The sequence below is a fragment of the Amphiprion ocellaris genome, chromosome 20, assembly GCF_022539595.1.
Source record: "Amphiprion ocellaris isolate individual 3 ecotype Okinawa chromosome 20, ASM2253959v1, whole genome shotgun sequence".
Taxonomy (NCBI): Eukaryota; Metazoa; Chordata; class Actinopteri; family Pomacentridae; genus Amphiprion; species Amphiprion ocellaris.
The window spans coordinates 30919608-30945817 of record NC_072785.1 but is presented as its reverse complement, the minus strand read 5'-3'; the positions used below and the strand labels follow the sequence as shown (position 1 = coordinate 30945817).

General features: G+C 40.9%; 1 protein-coding gene and 1 long non-coding RNA gene across 3 annotated transcripts in view; one reads left to right on the top strand and one right to left on the bottom strand.

The window, feature by feature from the left end:
- Nucleotides 1–26210, bottom strand: part of mipol1 (mirror-image polydactyly 1) — a 63881-nt gene that overhangs the window by 5893 nt on the left and 31778 nt on the right. For both annotated transcript variants that reach the window (XM_023282119.3, XM_055006131.1), the window contains 5 exons: nt 24277–24310; nt 24024–24194; nt 16941–16994; nt 11099–11193; nt 152–355 (listed from right to left, as the gene is read on the bottom strand). In XM_023282119.3, the coding sequence (XP_023137887.2) occupies nt 152–355; nt 11099–11193; nt 16941–16994; nt 24024–24194; nt 24277–24310 (558 nt within the window). The remainder of the gene's footprint in view (nt 1–151; nt 356–11098; nt 11194–16940; nt 16995–24023; nt 24195–24276; nt 24311–26210) is intronic.
- LOC118471132 (uncharacterized) lies at nt 18309–25769 on the top strand. The gene is made up of 4 exons (XR_004848358.2): nt 18309–18515; nt 22454–22510; nt 24111–24262; nt 25206–25769. It is a non-coding gene; the product is annotated as an uncharacterized LOC118471132 (long non-coding RNA).

The window sequence follows — 26210 nt, the reverse complement described above, 5'->3', positions numbered from 1 at the left end:
ATAACATTCTCTGATGTAGAAACACATTTATGCACTAAGCTCATTGAGAACCACAATAGGAGCTGCAGCCAATCAGGTGTTCTGGCGACGCTCTGATTGGCCGTCAGATGCATGATGATGTCACAGAGTAAAAACGTGATGTCACACTCACCTGCGGACTCTCTCGCTGGCCTCTCGCTCCGCCTCCTGGCAGCGCTGAAGCTCCGCCTCCACATTCTGCTTCTCTTGAGACATTCGCTGCAGCTTGATTAGCAGGGCCTGAGGGGGCGGGGCTTGCTGCGGCTCCACCTGTGGAAGGGGTGGGGCTCCATCACCTGGCGATGAGGGCTGGGAGGGTGGGGCGAGGTCCTGAGAGCTGAGAGAGGAAGAAGAAAAAGTTACTTTTTCTTTTCACTGTGGAGTTTCGTTCAAACTGATATTTGTCTGAATAAAACTTCTTTTTAGTTTAAATTATAAACAGAAGAGCCTGAGACTTTTAGAAACTGAATTCAAGACTTTTAGAAACTGAATTCGAGACTTTTAGAAACTGAATTCGAGACTTTTAGGAACTGAATTCAAGACTTAGAAACTGAATTCGAGACTTCTAGAAACTGAATTCAAGACTTTTAGAAACTGAATTCAAGACTTTTAGAAACTGAATTCGAGACTTTTAGAAACTGAATTCAAGACTTTTAGAAACTGAATTCAAAACTTTTAGAAACTGATTTTATGACTATTTGAACCACAGGACTGAATTCTGTCCAGGAGAAGCAGAAACACTCTGTGGATGGAAAGTGATCAGAAAGCTGAGATCTGATCCTGTTTGAGAAGCAGCTGATAGATAATTGATCAGCTGGGTTATTGATGGGTGCTGAGGGGGATTCAGGCTAATTAAAGACAAACAGAGCAGACGGACATTAACGTTTCTCTCCACATAACCTCCTCTTTAGTAAACTACTGCCTTGTTTTAATTTGTGCTTTAAATTCACAGAAAACTGTCACAAGAGTGAAAAAGAAAACAGAAGCAGTGAGAACTGGACCCACAGACCTAAGAAAAGAACCACAGACCCAGACCAAAACAACAGAACCAGACCAGAACCAGAGAGCCAGACCGGACCCATAAACCAAGAAAAGAACCTTAGATGCAGACCAGAACAAGAGAAAAGAGAGTTCTGTAGTTTTTAACAGTCTGATCCTGGTCTCATCAAAATATTCGGCTTTGACAGATTCTATCAGCTGATTATTGATGTGTTCACTGACCAGTTTCTCCTTCTAACCCTGAACGTGACCCGGTTCTGACCTGAAGCCTGAAGACTAAACGACAGCGGTCCTCACAGAGACACAAATAAAGCTGCGAACACACAGATAAAGCATCTTATGGAGTGAAATCGAACAAATCTCCGAGCGACGAGGAGAAACAACAGCAGACGGGAGTTATTGTTTCCTCCAAAAAACACTGAAATCAAACCAAAATCCGGCGTCCCCCCCTCGCCATCCCCCGTCTCCCCCGGCGTCTCTGCAGGCGTCCAGCATCAATCCTGATCATTTATGGAGACTCACAGTTTGGTCAGCATGGACTCCGTTCATCTTTATTCTGCTGCAGCTGCTGAACGCTGAGCTGGACTCAGAACACCAGAACCTGCTCAGAACCTCTCTGATGCTTTAATCTGCCTCTTTATCTTCCCTTTATTTACATGTTGTTTGCTGTGCTGCAGGTTATTAACATTCCTCTCTGGTCTTATGTGGCTGCCTGTTCTGGAGTCACAATAATCTGCACATGGTCGTTAAAGACCTCGATGCATCGGACTGAACGTAAACTCAGAGATTCCTCCTGATCGCTTTACAGGCTTTCTCTGTTTTTATTGTTCCATTCTTTAGCCGCTTCCTGGATTTTTATCTTGATGAGAAGCTCCCTGAATAAAATAAAGATTATTTCAGTTACGTCTCAAAGAAAAGCATCATAAACAATCCAGAAAAGACCCTAAAAATAAGTCAGGGGAGGACGTGAGCAGGTCAGAGGTCAGCAGTCCGGTGTTTATCCACCACATTTATCACATTAACAGTAGGTGGCGCTGATTCATGGTGTCATTAAATCACCGTAGAAGAAGAGACGACGCCATTTAAAGTTTAAACACGATGGAAGCGTTTCTTTTAATATGTTTTTATTTTCCTTTGAATTTCTAAAGATTGTGGGGGTTTTGTTTTTTAAAAATGTGAATTTTGAAAAAGTTTTCGACTCATTTAGTGCAACTGCTTTATGAGTCATTTCATATATAATCAATCAAATCTAACAAGAAAACGTTCCCACCTGACTATCCCAGAATCAGCTGATTTTTTATGTCCAATAACTTTATATTATTTAACGGAGCAAAAATCTACCTTCATACTGTGAATATTTCCAGAGTTCAGCTCCTTGAAGTACAACTGTCCATTGTTGTGTTTGTATTTCTGTTTAGATACAGGCTTAAATACCAAGATATCAGTACAGTTGTTGCTAGGTATACTCCTTAACTTTCTACAGGGAAAGTTCTCCTTTCTTGCTTCCATTCTTTAAGTTTAGTCTCATTTAGAACATTCAGAACTGGAGATTTACAGGAAGTCCATAGAGGTGGGTCCAGTTTTATCACTTTTTAATGGACTTTATGATGCTGCCACCTCATTAGCATTCTGCTATAGAAGTCATTCCGTATAAGATCAACCAAATCTGAGAAAAGTTCCCTCTGACCTCCTCAGAAACAGCTGATTCTTGATATCCTTTAACTTTAATGAGTCCATGCAAAGCTCTGCCTTCACACTATGAATATTTCCAGAGTTCCAGGTCCTAGAAGTTCATACAGGTGGGTCTAGATTCAGCACTTTTTAATGGACTTTTTCCACCATTTCTGAGACTCATCAGAAATGTATCAGTACAGCAGACAGACACTTTACATTGTCAGGGCTGAGAAACTTCATGATGTAGAAGTAATCTACATGACTAAGTGTAGATGGAAACCACTAATAACTCTGTTCACATCCACAAGATGCATCAAAAAATCCCCGAATTGAAGCTCCATGAATGAATCCCTGATTTTCACTGTTTCCGACTGAAGTTTCAGCTGTTTTCTAAAAGAACTTTGGATTCAAAGGATAAATTAGGGGTTAATTAAGGCTTCTTTAAAGATTATTTAAGGTCTGAATTGTCACAAACCCATTCGAGTTCTGGTAAAAACTGCAACCAGATCAGTGTCACAGTCTGAACACTGAATCTGGTTTCCAACAGAGTCATAGAAACAATCATTGGTACCCTGGACGTGTTTGTGTTTTCTGATAATTCACCACAGAAAACTTTAAGAAGTGCATTCTGGGTAAACTTTCAAGGCTCATATCAGCATGTGGGATAGGTGGTTGGTCAGAACAAGTTGTAGACAATGAAAGGAGCATTTTACCTACATTTGATACCAGAATCATTTTATAAACAGCTATTGAAACTTCACCCAAAGGATGTCTGGACCATGGTGGGTTCAGACATCATTTTAACATGTCATTGATGCAGCAGAAGTCTGAATCTTATCTCAGTACAACAGTGAGGAAGCCCAACATTTCAACACAGTTTGTTGTTGGCATCATCACTGACTGGCAAGACCTTAAATAACCTTTAAAGAAGTCTTAATTAACCTTTATTTTCTCCAATGAATCCAAAGTTATTTTAGAAAACAGCTGAAACTTCAGTCAGAAACAGTGAAATTCTGGGATTCTTTCATGGAGCTTCATTTAAAAGATGTTCTTGATGCACTTTGTGGAAGTTTACAGAGTTAATAATGGTTTCCATCAACACTGAGACACATAGAGGCACCAGATTACTTCTAAATCTAGGTCTGATTTTAGTTTTTGGAGATTCTAACCTAGGTTTGCAGAATCTAATGTTCAGTCTAGTTTTAAGTATTCAGACTCGAGTTTTCAAACCAGTTTCTAGGATTTAACCAGTTCCGGGGTACAAAGTCAAGCTTTTAAACGAGTTTACAGGATTTAGAATTAAGCTTTCAAACCAGTTAATTGGACTCAACCAGTTCTAGGGCACAAAGTCAAGCTTTCAAACCAGTTGACAGGATTAAGACTCGAGTTTTCAAACAAGTTTACAGGAATTGTTGGTTGGTCTGGGAGGGTTGTTTTTAGAGAGAAGTTAGACTGTTTTTTTTTTTGGAATGTTTTTGTGGGGGAGAAAAACAAAAAATGTTGACTGTATCCAATTGCACTGTAAGTCTCGAATTTGCTTAATCAAAATATGCTTTAAAAAAATTTACAGGAATTGGAGTCAAGCTTTTCAGCCAGTTTACAAGATTCAAAGTTGAGTTTTTAAACTAGTTTAAAACATGTAGAGTTCAGTTTTCGAACCATTTCTTTTCACAACTTTTAGCTGTGAAAGCTGTGGATTGTCAGGTTTGACAATCCAGGTCTTGAAATAAGTTCACCTGATTCAGAACTGAGTTTTTAACCAAATCACAGCGTGAAAAATCTCGTTCAGCAATTTCACAGCAATCAGAGTCAAGTTTTAAAACCAGCTTACAGGTTACTCTTGGGATTTAGTCCTCAAACTGGTTTAAATCCTCACAACACGATACTAAACTAGTTTTACATGATTCTGGACCAAGTTGTTCAACATTATCTCAACACTGTGTTACTTCCATTTGTGAAGAAACAGTTCAAGTAGAAAAAAGTTGCTGAAGGTGATGCAACATGGAGATGAGCTGAAGCTCAAGATGTACGATGACTCTGCAGCGGTGATAAGATCTTTGCTGTTCTTCTCTTTTCTTTCTTCCTGATTTTTAAAGTTCTGAGTAATGATTTGTCTCTCTGTCTCCCTCGACTCTTTTTAAAACCTCCTAGTTTACAGACAGAAGTAAAGACGACTCCACTTCTACCTGAAGAGCAGAAACCTTCCTCCACCTGAGCAGGTAAATGACTGACAAGCAGCACTTTGTTCACAGCTGAATCTGTTTCTGCTTTGCTTTGTTAAAATTTAGTTGATTTTCTGTTTCTTTCTGTTGCAGGTTTGGAAACAACCGCAAAGGTAAGAAACCTGAAGAGATTTTTTCAGTTGAGCTGTCGCAGATTTATCTTTACAATATTGTTCTTCACAGAAAGGTTCACAAAAGGGGTTCATAAATATGGATCATTCCAAGTAAAACCAACCAAATCTGAAAAGAGTTCATATCTGACCCTACAATAACTTTAATATTTTTAAGGAAGCCATATAAAGTTCTACTTTCAGATTCAGCGTTTACACTGTGACACCTGGATGGATGTAAAACTAATCTGGTGTCAGTTTTTACCAGAATTCAAATGTGTCTTTCCTCCTAAAATGTCATGTGTCTATCCACTGTACTGATAAAATTCTGAGGCTCAGAAATGATGGAAAAAGTCCATTAAAAAGTGATAAAAACTGGACCCACCTCTATGGGCTTCCTGCAAGTCTCCAGTGCTGAATGTTCTCAATGAGACTAAACTTGGAAGCAATAAAGGAGAATGTTCCCTGTAGAAAGTTAAGGAGTATACCTAGCAACAACTGTACCAATATCTTATTAATATCTTGTTAAACATCTATAGTATGAAGGTAAAACTTTGCATTTCTTTATTAATTGCACAAGAGTTATCGTAGATTAAAGTGTAAATGCAGACTGATTTTTTTGTGGAATAACCAACATATTGAACTGTTTCCCTGCAGATGTACCTGCTGCCCTGGATGATGCTGCTGTTGCTGCTGTCAGCTGGAAGCAGTCTGGCTGTGGATGCTAACTGGTTGGCTCGTATTGTAAATGCCCTCCGGAGAGAGTGAGTGGATTTTATAAATTACCAGGACCGCAATAAACAACAATTTCCTTATCGATTCATTTTATCGGTTTATCTAAAGGACGCATTTTTCTCCCAAAAAAAGAACAAAATCACCATTTTATTTTTACTACTGTTCAAAAGTTTGGGGTCACCCAGGGAATTTCATGTTTTCCATGAAAACTCCCACTTTTCTCGATGTGCTAACATACCTGCACAAGGGTTTTCTAATCATCAATGAGCCTTTCAACACCATTAGCTAACACAATGTAGCATTAGAACACAGGAGTGATGGTTGCTGGAAATGTTCCTCTGTACCTCTATGGAGATATTCCATTAAAAATCAGCTGTTTCCAGTTACAATAGTCATTTACCACATTAACAATGTCTAGACTGGATTTATTATTCATTTAATGTGATCTAACTAAGGACATTTCTAAGTGACCCCAAACTTTTGAAGGGTACACTGTAAAAAAATGTTTGTACATTTTATGCTGAAAAAGTGTCAAACCATGGCGGTAAAACTCTGTAAACTCTAAAACAGTTTGATTTCATTTATATAACACTGAATCACCATAAATACGTTAATCGGGAGAAAAGTGTGCTTTTAGATTTTTTTTTCTCTTGAGAAACTACATTTCCCGACTCCTGCAGCTAATTAATTTAATTAACAGTTATGTAATTTTTGCATTGAATTCTCAAAAAGAATACAGTTTTTCCCAGTTAAATGTACATACTGTTGTGCTGATAATGGAACATGGCAATTCTGCATTTATTACATGTAAAAATTACAGTTTTTTACTGGTCAAATTGATGTACTTTTGTGTTAATAAAGGACATATGCTTTAATATTTATGACAGCTTTAACTGCAATTTTTTGCTAAAAATACATTGATTTAATGTTAAATACATCAACTGTTGTGCTGATAATGGAAAAATGCTGTAATATTTATCACACGTTACACAAACTTTATTTCATATAGTATTTTCATGTAAATTTTCAAATTTTTAAAGGTTAAAACTGTTTTTCAGTAAAATATGGAATGAAGCACATTTTTTAACCCTAAAATCAACAATATCAATATGTTTCTTTACCGTAAATGTAGAAAATGTTATACTGTAATTTCATGGCAGTGTTCTGGCGACCACAGCTGCTGGAATTTTACCGTAAAAACACTTTTTTTACAGTGTAGTTTAGGTTTATTTTAGTGCGACGAGAATGTTGGCCATTCTATACCGCAGAACAGTACCACTTCTCTTTTACATTAGCCATCAAAAATGAAAACTGTGCGAGTTTTCTTTTTGAATCAAGCAGAGGTAGAATGACGTGTTTGGGTCCATTTGTCATGTTGCAGCTTTGTGCTTCTGTTTGTTGTCGACAGGTACAGAGTGTCGGGTCAGTTCTGTTTGGCTGCAAACATCCCAAGAGGTCAGGACCCAAACACCCTGAACCAAGTCCTTCAGAACGACGGCTACAGGGAAAAGGTTGAGCAAACACTTAACGGTGGTGAAGTGTACGTGGGAAACGCTGTGGTTCTAGCTAAACCCGTAAGTCCGGTACATGCAGAACCTCAAGTTCTGGAAAACTTAGAACCACTGATGGAGAACAGCCAAGGACACGTCCTGGTCATCTACTCGTACCTCTCCCCATGCAGCAAGTGTACAGGCCGTAGAAGTAGGTTCAGGATCACTGACATGATCAGAGAAACGTCGTGAACCAGTGGACTGAGTACGCCTTCGTGTTTACAACTCTCTTCACCAAGCCGAGTTTTTCAATGGCAGGTCAGTCTGGTTCACGAGGTTCAAACGAGTTAACACAATCCCTCACTGATCTGTCTGACTCTGGGCTCCGCCTCAGAAACATCTTTCGCTGTTACAAACCACAGACGGAGTTTCAGTGCTACAGCTGCTCATCACGCGGACAGCTCATGAATGTTTGCATTGACGACAATGCTTGGCCTCAACAGGGAGGAAGTAGAAGCAGCAGCAGAGATAGAAGTGGAAGCAGCGGCAGAGATAGAAGTGGAAGCAGAAGCAGAGATAGAAGTGGAAGCAGCGGCAGAGATAGAAGTGGAAGCAGAAGCAGAGATAGAAGTGGAAGCAGCGGCAGAGATAGAAGTGGAAGTAGCAGCAGCAGTGAAGTCAGCAGAAAGAGACCCAGATACAGCACTCAGAGTCAAAGCAGCAATAGAGGTAGGAGATGGTACAGGAGCAACAGGAGGAGCAGTGAAAGAAGCAAAAGAAGTAGCAGCAGTGAAAGAAGCGGTAGAAGCAAAAGTAGCAGCAGCAGCAGAAGAAGAAACATCAGAAGAAGAAGCAGCAGAAGAAGCAGAAGCTGCAGCAGCCACAGAGGTTAAGAGATTTCAGAGTCTGATGTGATTCAGGTCGATCAAACTTGCATCGTCCCTGAACTCAACCTGAATAGGAGAAAAACCTCCTTTATGCTTTAAAAAAACGCAGAGTTTTCTGCTTTATTGAGCAGAGCTACGAGCGTTTGTCGACGCCGCAAAAGTGCAGAATCTTTAGTCAGTTTGGTCAGTTTTATGTTACTCTGAGCAGGTTACAAGTTATTTTTAGACGGAAATAACACATAGTGGATTAATGAAATAAATGCAGCATGGCTCAGAAACAGTGAACAGAGGAGCAAGTTGTTGGAGATACATTCAGCATGGAGAAACATCTTTCTACTGATGATGTACAGAAACTCAAAAAAAATTGTCCAAAGTGACTAAAAATGTCCAGCAGGACTCAACTATTGTCATTTTGAACCAATTTAGATATAATTTTAAACACATTTCAAGTAACTGTCAACAGTTTTTTAGTCATTTTTGACATTTTTTGAAGCTTTGGACAAATTTTGAGTCAATTTGATCAATTTTATGCTGCTTTGAGCAGGTTTCAAGTTATTTTTTGACAAAAAATAACACACAGGGGATCAATAAATAAATGCAGCATGGCTCAGAAACAGTGAACAGAGGAGCAGGTTGTTGGAGATACATTCAGCAGGGTGAAACATCTTTCTACACGATGATGAGCAGAGAGGAAAAGGTTGTAATCATTTGTGGCATTCTAAGATTTAAGAGTTTTTTCTGCTGCTTCATTGTTGTTCTGTTTCCATAGAAGTGCAGGATTTTATAAAAATGTGAAAAGAGCGAAATCCTAAACACCCAGAAATTGAGTTCAGAGGATTAAAGTGATTCTGTAAAGACAAGAAGTCATGTTGTGTTTGTCTGAATGAACCTTTAACTGCTTTGTTCTTCTGAATAAAACTCAGCTTCAGCATCAAACCTGCTATCGTTTTCTTTGGTTCCCAACGGACCAAATGCACCAGTCAGCGTATTTGGTTTCTACATGTGAGCTACAGCAGCGTTCAGTGCAGATACCTGTATTGATGGACTTGGTTGCAGTGATGCATCAACACATTTATATTAGCCATAATTATGACTAACCAAAGGAGTTGTTCCTTAAAAAAATCAACCAAATCTCCATGAACTTCCACTCTGACCTCCTCAGAATCAGCTGATTCTTAATCTACACTAACTGCAGCATTTTTAATGAAGCCATATAAAGTTCTACCTTCATATTGTGAATATTTCCAGAGTTCCAGGTCCTTGAAGTCCATAGAGGTGGGTCTAGATTTATCACTTTTTAATGGACTTTTTCCATCATTTCTGAGCTTCAGAACTTCATCAGTTCAGCAGATAGACACATGACATTTTAGGAGGAGAAACACATCTGAGTTCTGGTAAAAACTGACACCAGAGCAGGATAGATGCAGTGATCTATTCAGTCTTCTTGCCAACTAATCAGCAGAAACTCCAAGAACTTAATGCTCACAGCTTCTGTTCACCAGGAAACAGTTTGAATTCTTGCAGTAAAATCACCCATGAAACTACTCATTGTTGTATTTGTGTTTCTGCTAAAGTACAGGTTTAAAAAACAAGATATTAAGTTACAGATATTATTATAAGATATCTGTACAGTTGTCGGTAGGTATACTCCTTAACTTTCTACAAGTTTAGTCTCAGAACATTCAGCACCGGAGACTTACAGGCTGTACATAGATGTGGGTCCAGATTTATCACATTTTAATGGACTTTTTCCATCATTTCTGAGCCTCAGAACTTCATCAGTCCAGCAGATAGAACCATGACATTTAGAAGGAAAAACACATCTGAGTTCTGGGAAAGACTGACACCAAATCAGTTTAAATCCATCCAGGTGTCACAGTCTAAAGAACAATTCTTTTTTGATTCATTTTCTCAAAAACCAACTTTGAGCATCAATATTATGGGATGTATCATCGTCCAAACAGCAAACTGCAACAGTTTGTCTATTGCAGTCATAGAAACGAGGCTTGGTATCCTTTTTATTTACCCTCTACCTTTACAAGCCCTCCAGGACCTGCTGCTAAGAAACATCTCCATATCAAGATGCTGCCACCACCATGCCTTACATCATGATGCTGCCATCACCATGCCTTACATCATGATGCTGCCACCACCATGCCTTACATCATGATGCTGCCACCACCATGCTTCACATCATGATGCTGCCACCACCATGCCTTACATCATGATGCTGCCACCACCATGCCTTACATCATGATGCTGCCACCACCGTGCTTCACATCATGATGCTGCCACCACCATGCCTTACATCATGATGCTGCCACCACAATGCTTCACAGTGGGGATGGTGTGTTTGTGATGATGTTTTGTATCTGTCAAACATGGTGTCTAGTCTAATGGACAAAAAGCTCCATTTTGGGTTACCTCAAAAAGTGCATTCTGGGTAAACTTTCAAGGCTCATATTGGTATGTGTGATAGGTGGTTGGTCAGAACAAGTTCTAGACAATGAAAAGATCACTTTAACCTACATTTGATACAAGGATCAGCACCTAGACAGGATTCCTTCTGTGGCACAACAGTGCTTTACTTTGATCTGGTGTCAATTTTTGCCAGGACTCAGATCTGTTTTTCCTCCAAAACGCCATGTGTCTATCTGCTTGACTGATGAAGTTCTGAGGCTCAGAAATGATGGAAAAAGTGATGAATCTGGACCCACCTCTATGGACTTCAAGGACCTGGAACTCTGGAAATATTTATGTTTACAAATTATAATCTTATGTTTATTATTATTATATTATGAGTTAATGCAGCAAAAACAACGTAAAGAATCTACAAAGATGAGGATGAGCATGGTCTCACAGCAAGACCTGGGGCCACAGGTTTCACCCCATTCCTGTTGTGAGCTTAACCACCATGTAAAGGATGCGTAAAGCTGCAGAGGTCTGCTGCTCAGTAATCTGACCTGTGATTGGCTCGTAGTGCCTGAATCTCCGCCTCCAGCCGGCGTCTGTCCTCCACAGCTCGGTCACGCTCCCTCTCCAGCCTCAGCAGCTCATCCTGATTGGATGAAGCACACGTCAGTCAAAGTTATCTTCAAACAGAAGTCTGTTAGAGAAGAACAAATGATGGTTTAAAGTTTCTACTGAACCATCCTGTTCAGAGCCTGAAAGCTCCCCTCCTATTGGCAGCCAACTCTGTCCACCATGCTTCATGATGCTGCCACCACTATGCTTCACATAATGCTGCCACCACCGTGCTTCACATCATGATGCTGCCACCACCATGCCTCACATCATGATGCTGCCACCACCATGCTTCACATCATGATGCTGCCACCACCATGTTTCACATCATGATGCTGCTACCACTGCTTCACAGCATGATGCTGCTACCACCGTGCTTCACATCATGATGCTGCCACCACCATGCTTCACATCATGATGCTGCCACCACCATGCTTCACATCATGATGCTGCCACCACCATGTTTCACATCATGATGCTGCTACCACTGCTTCACAGCATGATGCTGCTACCACTGTGCTTCACATCATGATGCTGCCACCACCGTGCACAGAGAGAATGGTGTGTTTGTGATAGTGTCTTGTGTCTGTCAACAATAACGTCTAGTCTAATGGACAAAAAGCTCCATTTTGGTCTCATCAGACCAAAGAACTAGGACAGATTTACATCCACCCAAGTGTCACAATCTAAATACTAAATCTTTTTGTTCCTTTTTTCTAAAACCAACTTTGAGCATCAATATTATGGGATGTATCATAGTTTCAACTGCAGCAGTTTTACATCCATCCATGCACTTTTCAGCACCAAAAATTTATTCTGTCTCTCTCCTGAAAGAAACAAACTTTTCTGACAGTAAAACTTGTGTCAGTGTTGGCTTTTCGGACAGGAAGAGGACTTTAGCTGAGGTTTTGGTTAATAAAAAGCAACTTGATGTGACACATTTGTGGTTGCCTCTGATCGTTGAAGCTTGTGTTGAGTGTGAATCTACAGGAGGAGTCAGTATTTGACTGTATTACAGCAGAGCTAACTGATGCAGATGTGCACCAAGCTGCAGCGAAACAGAGATCGAGCTCTGGATCTCCCTGTTTAAATAAGGGATTAATTAACTAATTGCCTAATTAGCTAACACGATTGTCAACACACTTCATAATGAGGATTTGATTTTTTTATTAGCATGCGTTTAGCTGCTGCTTTATTAAGGCAGCACGTCATTACAATAAAACTCCAGGTGCATTGTAGGAATAAGAGAGTTTAGAGGAGGGATTTCTGTGTTTGTCAAGGTTTGTAAATTAATGATAATGATCTGGATTATCAAAGTTTCTGAAAGAAGCAGCAGGTGGAGAGACTGCAGGAGGATGCTGACCATCTCAGATTTTGTTCAGAGTTCATTGTCTATTATTTGGGATCCAACACTAAGTTCTGTAAAATATTTTGGCCTAATTTTGAAGAGTTCATGCTGTCAGACCTGAAAACAGCTATTTATTTGGTGAGGAAATAGACAGAAATGTAAAATTCTGCTGATGCTGAGGCTTCAAAAGTTGACCAAAAACATAATTTTTAGCAGGAAATATGGATATATCTGTATATACATAACCTTAAAGGAACTATTTTAGTGAGATTCACAAATGCCAGTTGAAGTGTTGCTGTTTTCACACAGTTTTGAAGATTCAGTTCAGACAGACCTTCTTTTAAGTGTTGCAGTAGCACTGGGAGCAGAGTATCGCTTCACAGGGAGACTACATCAAAGACAACGATGGCCAAATTAAAAATAAGTACAGTTTGTAATTGTTATGGGAGGAGTCTGTGAACTTTAAATGAAACCATGTATTTTGGTCTGCTTTGTGGAGTTCCTTGGGGTTTGATGCTTAGCCCACTTCTATTTTCTGTCAATATGCTAACTAAAAAATCTTTTTTAGTGTAAATTCGTCTTTATGCAGACGGCAGTCGGATCTATATTAACTATTTTAGTGAGATTCTGTTTCGACAAACAGTGTTTTAAAGATTCAGTGTAGATGGACCTTATTTTAAGTGTTGCAATAGCACTGGGAGCAGAGTATCGCTGCACAAGGAGATTACATCGAGGGCAACAATGGCCAGATTAAAAAGTAGTTTTTGATTGTTATGGGAGGAGCCTGTGAATTTTAAATAGCACCATGTATTTTGGTTTTCTTTGTGGGGTTCCCCAGGGTTTGATGCTTAGCCCACTTCAATTTTCTGTCTACATGCTAACTCTAAGATGTCTTTTCCAAGTGTAAATCTAATTTTATGCAGATGACAGGCACATCTATATTAACTACTTTAGCGAGATTCTAAAAATTCCAGTTGAAGTTGCTGTTTTCACACTGTTTTGAAGATTCAGTTCAGACAGACCTTGTTTTACATGTTGCAGGAGCACTGGGAGCAGATTGTCTCTGTAAGGAGATTGCACTGAGGGCAACGATGGCGAAATTAGAATCTATGATCAGCCCAGTTCTATTTTCTGTCTACATGCTATCTCTGAGATGTCTTTTCAGAGTGTAAATCCAACTTTATGCAGATGACAGCCGGATTTATATTAACTATCCTAATGAGATCCCTGCAGGACATCCAAAATGGGTGAATCCAATTAAGCCCACAAAAAAAAAAATCCACAGATCCTTTTAATTTCTGCTGATGTTACTAAATAGAAATCAGAGTGAAACTCAGTTCCTGGTGCAGAATTACTTCTGTAGAATAAACTCCTAATAATGGACGCCCGATCCTGACCTCCTCCTCCTCCTCCTCTATGCTAATTAAAGCCTTCAAGGTCTGAGAGTTTAAAGTGAGACATCAAAAGAGAAACCAAACCCAGAGAGTCAATATGTGTCTTCTCCAGCCGGGCCGGAGGACACGCTTCAAAAGAGCCACCCGACTTATTAATCAGAATAATTTCCAAATGAGGTGATCAGCAGGCAGGAGCGACGCCAAGCTGACCTTTAACATGAGGAGTTAAGGTCAACGAAAGAGGGGGAGGACGAAGAGGGAGGAGGTAATAAAACTACCCTGCCCGGACCTTTAACATGAGGAGATCAGATCAATGAGACAGGGGGAGGACAAAATCAGAGGGATCTTTAATTACCATAGAGGAGGTGGACATGGGGGTGAGACAGGCAGAGGGGAGGAAGATGGGGGAGTAAATGAAAGAAAGGTACTTTGACCTTTAACATGAGGAGTTAAGCTCAACGAAAAAAGAGGATGAGGAGAGGTGGTGGTTCAGGATGTGGAGGTGAGGAGAGAACCAGAGGAACCTTTAATTATAGAGGGAGGACAGGACGGTGGGGTAGTAAAAAAGGGGAAGGACAGGGGAGGAGGAAATGAAAGAAACCTTGTCTGACCTTTATCGTGAAGAGTGAAGGTCAACGAAGGAGGAGTCAAAAAGGGGAGTGGAGGTGAAGGTGAGGGAGGGGAGGCAGGAGTTAAAGATTAAGCCCCTCATTCACAGTGTGGTTCTTCAGAAGTAACAGTACTAAATGCAACTAACTAACTAGGTACTGCAGTTACCGTTTAAAGATTCTTTTACTTTTTTTCTGCTCTAAAGCTCTGGTTTAAAGTTTTGGTTTAAAGTTCTGGTTTAAAGGTCTGCTTTAAAGGTTTGGCTTAAAGGTATGGTTAAAGTTCTGGATTCTAGTATGGTTTAAAGTTCTAGTTTCTGGTTTGGTTTAAAGTTTTGATGAGTTCTGGTTTCAGGCCTGATTTAAAGTTCTGGTCGAAAGGTCAGGTTTAAAGTTCTAGTTCCTGGTGAAGTTTGTGGTGTTATTTAAAGGTCTCATTTATAGTGCTGGTCTAAAGTTCTTGTCAAAAGGTCTGGCTTAAAGTTCTTTTTTAAAATTCGGGTCTAAAGGTCTGATTTCTAGGTCTGGTTTTTGGCTTAAAGTTGTGGTTTGTGGTCTCCTTTGAGGTTATTTTTTAAAGGTTTAGTTTATAGTTCTGGTCTAAAGTTCTAGTCAAAATGTCTTGCCTAAAGTTCTGGTTTAAAGGTTTGCTTTAAAGGTTTAACTTAAAGGTCTGGTTAAAGTTCAAGGTTCCTTAAAGTTTAAAGTTCCGTTTTCTGGTTTGGTTTAGAGTCCTGATGTAGAAATCTGGCTTAAAGGTCAAGCTGAAGGTCTGGTCTAAATGTCTAGTTTAACAGTCTAGCTAAAAGGTCCTTAAAAGTCTGGTTTTAAAGGTTTGGTTTGCATTTTTGGTCAAAACACCTGGTATAAAGTTCTAGTCTAAAGGCCTGGTTTAAAGTTCTGGTTGTTGGCCTGGTTTAAAGTTGTGGTTCCTGGTCAGGTTTGTGGTCCTATTTAAAGGTCTCATTTATAGTTCTTGTATAAGTTCTGGCCAAAAAGTCTGGCTTAAAGCTGGTTAAAGTTCTGGGTTCTTGTCTGGTTTAAAGGTCTGGTTAAAGTTCTGGGTTCTCATCTGGTTTAAAGTTCTGGTTTCTGGCCTGTTTTAGAGTTTTGGTTTAGAAATCTGCTCTTGTTGATGGTCTACTCTAACGGTCTAGTTTAACCATCTTGTTGAAAGGTCCTTAAAGTTTTAGTTTAAAGTTTTGGCTTAAAATTCCAGTTTAAAGGTCTGGTTAAAGAACTTGTCGTTCCTAGACAGGTTTAATGTTCTGGCCTAAATGTCTGGTTTAAAGTTCTGGCCTAAAGGTCTGGTTGGAAGGCCTGATTTAAAGTTCAAGTTTAAAGATCTAAACGTCTGGTCTAAAGTCATGGTTTGAAGGCCTGATTTAAAGATTTGATTTGAAGTTATGGACTCATGGCCTAGTTTACAGTTCTAATCTAAAGTTCTTGTTTAAAGGTCTGGTTTAAAGTTGTTGTTTAAAGTTACAGTTGAAAGTTCTGGCTTAAACATCTGGTTTAAAGTTCTGGTCTAAAGTTGTGGTTTGAAGGTCTGATTTAAAGGTCTGTTTTGAAGTTCGGGTCTCATGGCCTAGTTTACAGTTCTGATCTAAAGTTCCTTTTTAAAGGTCTGGTCTGAAGGTCTGGTTTAAAGTTCTGGTTTCGGGTATCAGTTCTGGGTTTTGCAGCGGCTCTTTGCCTGTCTGGCGTTGATTTTCCGGCAGCTGCTGGTGTTTCTCTGTGAAATTAAAAAGCTCTCCGGGCTCTAATCCCCCCAGAGTCCTCCAACCTAATTAACAGGCTTCAGGAGGAAAAACGCAGCAGCGCTACATTAATAACAAAATTTAATTTATTTCAGCAGCAGAAAACAGACGGAGCTGCAGATTCTACTGTAGGTTTTACTGATTCAACTGGCAGTCTGACGCCAGACTGAAACTGTGTTCATTAGTGACACAGAGCAACTAAACAACTAAAAAATATTTTTGTCAGTAATCAACAAAAAAAAAGAAAAAACTAATCCCTCAATAAATAAATCCATAACGCACAGATGAAACAAAATAAGCTAAAAAATACAACAGAAAAAACAATTAACTGGTGCAACGTAAAAAAGTAAAACCGAAGTAATTAAGTTCAGTGTTGTCTTTGCACTGCCACTTATCATCATTTCATGAGTATTGTTTCGATTGTTTGCTTCTTTGGTCAGTAATAAAAAATTCAGTGGAGAAATGTTCCTTACAGTGCAGAAATGTCCTCAAAGTGCTGAATTGCCCCATCCCAACAGTGCAGAAATGTCCCCACAGTGTAGAAATGAACCCATAGTGTAAAAATACCCTCCCACAGCAGAAACATCCCCAAAGCTTAAAACTGTTTCCACAATACATAAACATCCCTTACACTGCAGAAACACCCCCACAGTGTAGCAATGCCCCCTTACCTCGCTCGTCCGCTGCTCTCTCTCCTGAAGCAGGTCCTGTTCCAGATGTTTACACTGCAGACAGAGACGATTGGCCATTATTGATCCAATCGGTTTGATCAGCAGAGACATGACAGTGCTACATATTTGTGTTAATATGTGTATGTGTGTGTGTGTGTGTTTGAGCCACTATTTCAGGGTATATTAACATGTCACAGTTTCAAAATCCAGCAATTAGACCGATCCACTGTTTCATCAGCTAATAATGTGTTACACCTTCAAACTCCAGAGATTAGATTCATCCACTCTTTCAGTTGTCAATAACACACTGCGGCCTTAAATTCCAGCAGTTAGACTGATGCACCATGACAGCCCTGAGTAACATGTCATGCCATCAACTCCAGCATTGAGACCAGTTCACTGCTTCCACCATCACTGCCTCAAACTGCAGCAATTAGACCGATACACAACTGTGTCACAGCTTTAGACTCCAGCAATTATACTGATCCACTATTTCTGCTGTTAATAAAGTGTCACAGCTGCAGACTCCAGAGTTTAAACTGATCCATTGCTTCAGCTGGTAGTAAGATGTCATAGCCTTAAACTCCAGAGATTAGATGAATCCACTGTTTCAGTTGTTAATAACACACCCCAGTCTCAAACTCCAGCGATTAGCCGATGCACTGTTTCAGTTTCTAATATCACATCACACCTCTAAACTCCAGCAATTATACTGATCCACTATTTCTGCTGTTAATAAAGTGTCACAGCTGCAGACTCCAGAGACTAAATTGATCCATTGTTTCAGCTGGTAGAAAGATGTCATGGCCTCAAACTCCAGCAATTAGACTGATGAGAACATTCACACTGACTTTCACTGCAGATTCAGATTCATTCATTTACATCTCAGGTGTGTTTGTCGTGATGAATGTGACAATAAAAATGACAGAATGTGGAATATAACAACTTTAACTCATCAGTTTGTGTTTTTTTATTGCTGTTTCAGTATCATCGGTGACAGGTGACTTTCCCTAAACGAGCTCAGGTGATTAAAACAGCGAGATGCTCCTTTAAAGAGCCTCTCGGTTGCAGGAATCAAACCGACAACCTTCCTGTCGGAGCGTGCGGCTGCAGGGGAGCTTTAATAACCTGTAATTACCTGATATTAACTCAATAAGAAGCAGCAGCTGCCGGCCGGAGAGAGAGAACGGTTGAGACAGGGAGGCAGGGACTGAGCGCGCTCAGGGACGGCCCTCCCCCTCTTTTCTAATATTTCCCAGAAGCCCCGGCTGCAGGGCGAGATAATCCCTGAGAGATGAGGAGAGGGAGCGAGGGATCGGCGAGCGGCGGGGGGGAGGAGAGGAATCCTCCAGCGTGGAGTGTTCGCTCTCTTCGTCGCTCCCTCCGAGGATTACGGCGGCATTTGAAACATATTTCAGCGCGGCGCGGCGGAGGAGCGAGGGCGGGATTAAGGTGTTACCGTGGAGGGGTGGTGTTAACGCAGAGGGGCGGGGTGTTAAAAGACGGAGAAGCGGCGATATTGGCGGGGGTTAGCGGCGGAGGGCCGGGTGACGCTGCGGGGACGGAGGTACGACGGTAAGTTTTGTGGGGTTAATGGAGCCGGAGGGGGGTGACGGCGACGGGGGTCGAGGGGGAGGCAAGGTGTGAGGCCGGTGGGGGCGGAGCTACGAGAAAGGTGAAGGTGTGAACAGTGTAAAGATTTCTACAAGTACAGCTGCATCCCTACATGTCTGGAGTGCTCTACTGTATAAGTGTTTGAACCTCTGTGATGTCATCGCAGGGTAGTTTGGAAGCTCCGCCCCCTCATCATCTCCACAGTGTCCGACTCTTGGATGATCCAAAAATGAATACGGCAGTCCAAAACCGAGGCTAAAACTAGTCTAAAACCAAGTCAAAATCAATCTGTAAGTGTAAAATAAGCATAAAACTAAGTCCAAACTCCGTACAAGGCCAAGGACAAAACAAGTCCTAAACCACTTGAAAACTAAGTCTTCAGCTAGTCCAAAACCAGCCTAAAACCACAACAAAACCAGGCCAAAACTATTCTAAATCCAAGTCAAAAACCAACTTGTAAGTATAAAACAAGCAAAAAAATTAAGTCAAACCCCTGTCCACAACCATGTCCAAACTCAGTATCCTCAACTAGTCGAAAACCAGCCTAAAACCAGAACAAAACCAAAACCAAACTCAGTACAAAGACAAATACAAAATCAGGCCAAAACCAAGTCCAAAACCAGTTTCAAACTATACCAAAACAAAGACCAAAGTTGGGAAAAACCCAGCTGAAACCAAGCATAAAAGCAGTCTAAAACCAGGTCTAAAAACAGATAAAACCCATCCTAAAGAAAGTACAAAACAAGAGCCATGCTGCTTTACTTTGTTGATCCAGTAGGTTTGATTTTCTTCTCAGTCTGTCTGTGGAAACACTGCCTGCAGTTCAACCTGATTAAACACTGGTCACACCTGAACCTGTTGTACTGAGGAGTGAAGAACTGTTAATGTTTTACAGAATCTGGTTAAAAGGAACGTTTCTTTTGGCAAATTTTTAAAATGTCATTTTGATGAAATATCAGGATGTGGAGTTTCAGTTTCGTTATTTTCTCCAGTTTGTTTTTCCAGTTTCTGGTTGATGGAGGCATCATTTTGGATCACATGACTTTTAAACCTGCCGGCTGGTTTAAGGGTTCAGGTTGTTAAATTACACCATCACAGGAGAACCACAGACTTAATGTTCCGACTGTTTCAGCTTCGTTCCCATTGGCTGCTGAGGTTCCAGTACACGGAGTAGTACACAGAATAGTACACGGAGTAGTACACGATAGTATACGGAGTAGTACACGGAGTAGTACACAGAGTAGTACACAGAGTAGTACACGAAGTACTGCGTTGTGACGTAGTACAGGTGTCTGTGGTCGCTGCTTCATCCAACAAACTTCCAGCTCCTGTACTTTTGAAGAACCACCTCATCGCTCCCTCCTCCGCTCCCCTGACGACGGTTGCCATGGATACCGGTGTTCAGCCGTGCTGCTGCAGGTCCGTTACCATGGCAACAGCGGTCCGTCAGTCACAGCGAGGGAACAGATGAAGGTTTCTGATCTGCGAGAGGTGTGTGGGGGGGGAGGCGGAGCTTCTGAGCCCGCCACCCGCCGCACAGCATGCTGGGAGCTCCACCCCCCCCTCACCCCTCGATCGCCCCGCTCCCTCTCTCTCTGTCATCCCCCCATCAGTCAGACTTCTCATCTTTTCTCATTTCTGCTCGTCTCCCTCTCTCCCCCCCGATCCTCCCACAGAGAGCGGTATATGAATCCAGATGAATTGTGGGTAATAAATCCAGCACTCTGCAGGTTTTGGTAATAAACTCTGTGAACTGCAATTCGATAATAATCAGCCTCCAGAGGGGAGACGGGGAAAGACGGAAATCTGGATTTTCTTCTTCAAACTTTAAACTTTTTAATCAGCTGGTGAATCAGCCGCACTTATTGATTATTTACTGACATTTATACTGATTCTGAGCAAAGATTAAAACCTGAAGAAAACACTTTGAACGGCACAGAACAGAGCAGCTCCATACATCAGGTCTGACTGTAACCTATCAGAGAATAAAAACTATAAATATTTAAAGGTCAGGAATGAAGCTTAAACCTGGAAATATTATAGTTTAGTAGCGACCAAATAAAGCAGCTGCTACAGAAATGTTCACACAGTTAAACTATATGAAACTGACGAAATGATCAGTATAAATAAAGTTATTTCATTAGTTCGGTAATGTTTTAATTAAAGGAGTATCATTTCTACCTTTATTGTTATCTGATGTGAATCTTCATTTGGGTAGTTTTTAGGTTGATACTGATTCTTAGTTTATTTGTTCATCCTGATAACCTGATATTCAATCAAAACATTTCATTTTTATTGATCACTAGCTATAGCACAACACTTACCCAGTCCTAAACCAAGTCTTAACCAGTCCTTAACAATCCTAAACCGATCCTTCACCACCCCATAACCAGTCCTTAACCTTCCATATACCAATCCTAAACTTCTCTTTAACCAGTCCTAAACAAATCCTTAACCAGTCGTAAATTAATCCCTAAAAGCCCTTTGCTTAATGAGTGTGTAACCTATCCTAAAGTAACCCTTAACCAGTCCAAAACTACCCCTTAAGCAGTCATAAATCCGTCCTTAACCACTCCTAAATTAATCTTTAACCTTATTCAGTCCTTAACCTGTTTTTATCTGATACTAAATAGGCCTTAACCGGTCCCAAACAAACCCTTAACTAGTATATAACTAGTTCTTCACCTGCCATAAACTAATCCTCAACCAGTCATAAGGCAATCCTTAATCCCCCTTGCTTAACCATTTCTTAACTTCAAATAAAGCTTTCCTTAACCAGTCACAAATCTGTCCTTAACCCTTTGATGCCCAGCGCGGGTCAGGAGATACCCATTTTCCATTGGATTTGGTTCACTTTTGACCCATGTTGCGCATCAAAGGGTTAATGATTCCTTAACTAGTCCTAAACCAGTGCATAATCTGTCCTAAACAAGTCCTTAATAAGCCCTTCTTGACAGTTCTATATCACTCCCTTTCCAGTTTTAAATAAATCCTTAACAGCTCCTTAACTAGTCTTAAACTAGTCTTTAACCCTTTCATGCACAATGTGGGTCAGGAGATACCTATTTTCCATTGGATTTTTTCTGCATCAAAGGGTTAAATAATCAGAAACCAGTTCTTCAACCCATCATAAACCACCTCTAGCATCCTAAACCAATCCTTAAACGGCCATAAACAAGTCTTTAGCCTGTCCTGAACAAGTCCTTAACAGTTCTAGACCTATCTAGTTTTAAATAAATCCTTAACAGTTCCTTAACTAGTCCTGAAATAATCATGAATCAGTTCTTAACCAGTCTTAAATCATCTCTAACCATCCTAAACCAATCCTTAACCTTTACCAGACATAAACCAGTCCTTGACCTGTCCTTAACGAGTCCTTAACAAGCCCTTCTTAACAGTTCTTTATCAGTCCTTATCCAGATTTAAATAAATCCTTAACCAGTCCTTAATGACTCCTTAATTAGTCCTAAACCAGTCCATAACTTGTCCTGAACAAGTCCTTAGCAAGCCCTAACCTGTCCGTATCCAGTTCTTAAGAGCTCTATCCCTAATCAGTTTTAAATAAATCCTCAACAACTCCTTAACTAGTCCTAAACTAGTCCTTAAATAATCACAAACCAGTTCTTAACCAGTCATAAACAATCTGTAACCATCCTAAACCAATCCTTAACCTTAACCAGCCATAAACAAGTCCTTAACCAGTTCTTAACCTCAACCACCTAACATTACCCAGTAACAAATCAGTCTCTAACCAGTCTGGTCCCCAGTTTGAGTCCAGCTCTGTTCCTGACGTCTCGCTTCTGTTCAGTTGTTAAAACCATCAAATCTTCACCAATAGAACAAATCTAATCGATCATCAGGCGATGCTTCTGTCACACCTCTCTGATGATGTCATCCAGGTGAACTGAGGAAGCTGCTCTCCAAACAGGAAACACCTGCAGCAGCTTCACCTGAGAGTGAGTCCATCAGCACAGCGTCTCCATAAGCAGAGAGATTACATTCAAATACCACACACACACACACACACACACACACACACACACACACACACACACACACACACACACACACACACACACACACACACACACACACACACACACACACACACACACACACACACACGTAGCGCAGACAAACAGGTGAGTAAACAGCAGGTGTTCTGCAAACATCATGTCAGCTCGTCAGGTCGACTCAATCTGGGCATCAATATTTGTCTCCGCACCACTTTGTTTTCACACCATTCAAAATATTCATGTTCAGATTCAAACCGCAAATATTTGAGGTTGGGGCTGCCGGAGCCGCCGTAACCCGGCCGACGCTCCACGCCACGCCGCTGCCGCGCTGCGCCGCAACAGCCGGGTTAAACAGACCACTTAGAGACGACGACGGCGTGGAGATGTGAGAAAAGTGGAGGAAAAACATTCAAACATCACATCTGAATTCAGTCTCAGCAGCTCAGACTGAGGAGAGTCAATGACTAGAAACAAGTCTGTAGCACAAGTCTTTAACACAAGTCAGTTACCGACACACAAGTCTTCAGTCACCACCAGTTACTTCTTAATAAAATGTATACACACACTCTGCATCTTACGCTGTAGCTGACCCTTTAAGTCAATAAGAACCTGAACTGATCTGTGATAATAAATAATACAGAACTTCACAACACAGTCACAGGCTGGACAACATGCAAAAAAAGACATCATATTGTAATAAGAGCCACCACTTTATTAGAAATGGTAATTTTTACTAATTTTTGATTAAAAATATAGTGGAATAATGATGTGATTTTTATTTCATGTTCCCTTATGTTTAGAGAATATGTTTAATAGGCCAGAGTGTCTATGAAATTCTTAATTTTTGTAAAGTTACGTTATAACAGCTCCTGTGATCTGGATACTGCACTTAGGCATGTTCAGTTTACATAACAGGTCAGTATTTCTACTTTATAGTAGTTTATAGGTTTGTAACCAACAGCTCACAAAAATAAAACTCAAGGTTCTGTCTGCAGCAGCAACAATAAAAAGCATCAGAATGTGGCTCTGATCAGACCAGATACTATGATCAGCTGATCAATGCAACCTGTTTAAAAGTGCAATGGAATAAAGAAAACTGTGACACTGTCATAAGAATGAAAGCCTTCCAGGATCAGTCCGTTATGTTTGGTGGTGGGAGGAACAGACTATCTACTTACTGGGAGTTGACTCCACAGCAACTAATCTGAAAGAAGTCATTGGTGCTTCTGCATTTTGTTCAAAAATTGGAGTTTAAACTTCGCAAACAGCAGCTTGTGTATCACAGCTCAACAACCAGCACCTAAAAACAGCAGCTATCTGGTGTGTTTTATTCCTCGATAGTTCTTGTGCTCCATCAACAGCTGATCGTATGAATGTGAAGCTGCTCCCAGTCTGTTCTCATCAGTACAGTACGAAATAACCACTGATGACTCCAAAGATACACCAGACTCACCTTAACAAAAGATCTGTCTCTCTCCTCCATCACTGCCTTCATCTCCTGGGCTGTGATGTCATTCCGTCGTTGCCGTGCCAACCGCAGGCGCTCGACCAGGACTGAACCAAACTGGTGGACGTCCTGACCGGAGTCGGCGTCATGGACCTGCTGAATGAGCTCATCAATGTCCTGACGATCAGAAACACACAGAGCTGATCAGATCATTGATCAGAGATTAAACTGTCAACATTAACATGGTGAGTGTTTTTACCAGGTCAGTGTCCTCCAGGTTAAAGCTGTCCGACCTGAAAAAACACAAGGACACAGTCAGTATCTCTGCATGCATTTCTGTATTAGACTGAGTCTCTGTGTATAAACTGTATAGAAACATCAGTAGATCTGATCTCTGATTACTAAAAGTACCAACAACCTGACCACTAACCACCTACAACCTGACCACTAACCACCTACAACCTGACCATTAACTACCTCCAAACTCATGGCCAACTACCTACAATCAGACCAGTAACCAACTCAACCTGACTGATAACTCATTACAACCTGACCAGTGACTGAGTACACCCAGACAGGTAACTACCAACAAACTGACCCCCAACCTCACTGATAACAACCTGCAACCTGACCAGTAACTACCTACACCCTGACAGGTAACTACCTCCAACCTGACCAATAACCCACTTCAAATTGAATGATAACTATGTTCAACCTTCCTGGTAACTACCTCTAACCCCACTGCTAACTACTAACAACCTGACCTGTACCTACCTAGAACCTGATCGCCAACAACCTACCCCTTAATTGCCAACTATCTACGACTTGACATCTAATTACCTCCAACCAGACTTATTACTACCTCCAACTTGATGGCTAACTACCTACAATCTGACTGTTCGACTTCCACGATTCTAAAGGTTCCACAGGCTCTCTTGTTTGCGTCTCTGTGGAGTTCAAGGTTCTGAATGATCTGACAGCTGTTTCCATCATGTTAAAGGTTCTGAAGGATGTCGTCTGTGTTTCCATAATGTTAAAGTTTAAACGTGATCTTCTGTTTGTGTTTCCACAAACAATCTCCTGTTTGTGTCTCTACCATTGTAAAGGTTCTACAGCGTGTTCTGTTTGTGTTTCCATCGAGGTAAAGGTTTTACAATGTCTCTTGTCTGTGTTTCTATTGTGTTGCAGGTTCTACTGGATCTGCTGCTTGATTTCCATGATTCTAAAGGTTTTACACTCTCCTGTCCAATTTCCATAATGTTAAAGGTTCTATAGAATCTCATTTCAGTATTTAAATCATGTCAAAAGACCGACATGATCTCCTGTTCTTCTCCGATTGTGTTAAAGGTTCCACATAATCTTCTGTCCTGTTTCCATCACGTTTATGGTTCTGAAGGATCTCTTGTTTGTGTTTTCATCATGTTTAAAGTTCTACTGGATATTCTTACTACTACTAGTAGACCAACAACTACCTACAATGTCATCTGTACCTACCTACACCTTTACAGGTAACTACTAACAGGCCTTCAGATTTCTGCTTTATTTAAGTTTAGTTGAGTTTAATCAGCAGAGTTTAACATTCATAGATTATCATTCACTCATCATCAGAGTCTAAATGTAGTTTTAGCATCAGTCAGTTGTAATGAGCAGCTCAGTGTTCAATCACAACAAACTCCATGTTTGTGTTTCTGTAGATTGATTAGTTTCCTGCTGCTCTGTACTTTTACTCTATTAAAGCTGTCTCTGCTCTCAGTTTCAGTTGCTGCTGTGTTTATTTCTATATTCTTAAATAAAGTGTAAGTTGAGGAACAGGTGAGGCGATGAATCGGGGCTCTGCAGCAGCTTCGGGCCCCCCGTGTTCCTGCCTCCGACCAAATTAAAGCTGGACCTCTGCAGCAGCCGTTAGATGACCTGAGCGCCGTGGCTGCAGCAGCTGTGCAGTAATTTCGTCCTTCGCTCCCCGAAGTCCACCCGAAACTCTCCGACATTTTAATTCATGGCAGAGCTGCGAGGGCGTCTGCCGTTCAGGAGCTCCATCCTCCCAGTGACAGCCGTCAGGAAGGTGGACGTGCAGCTGGTAACGGGCTGATCTGCTGCCTCTCCTCCTGGGAGGCTCTTTTCATTTAGCCTGCTGCTGTTTTGCTGTAATAAACTGTAATAAGGTGGCCGAGGCGGCTGCGCTCTGCAGGGAAC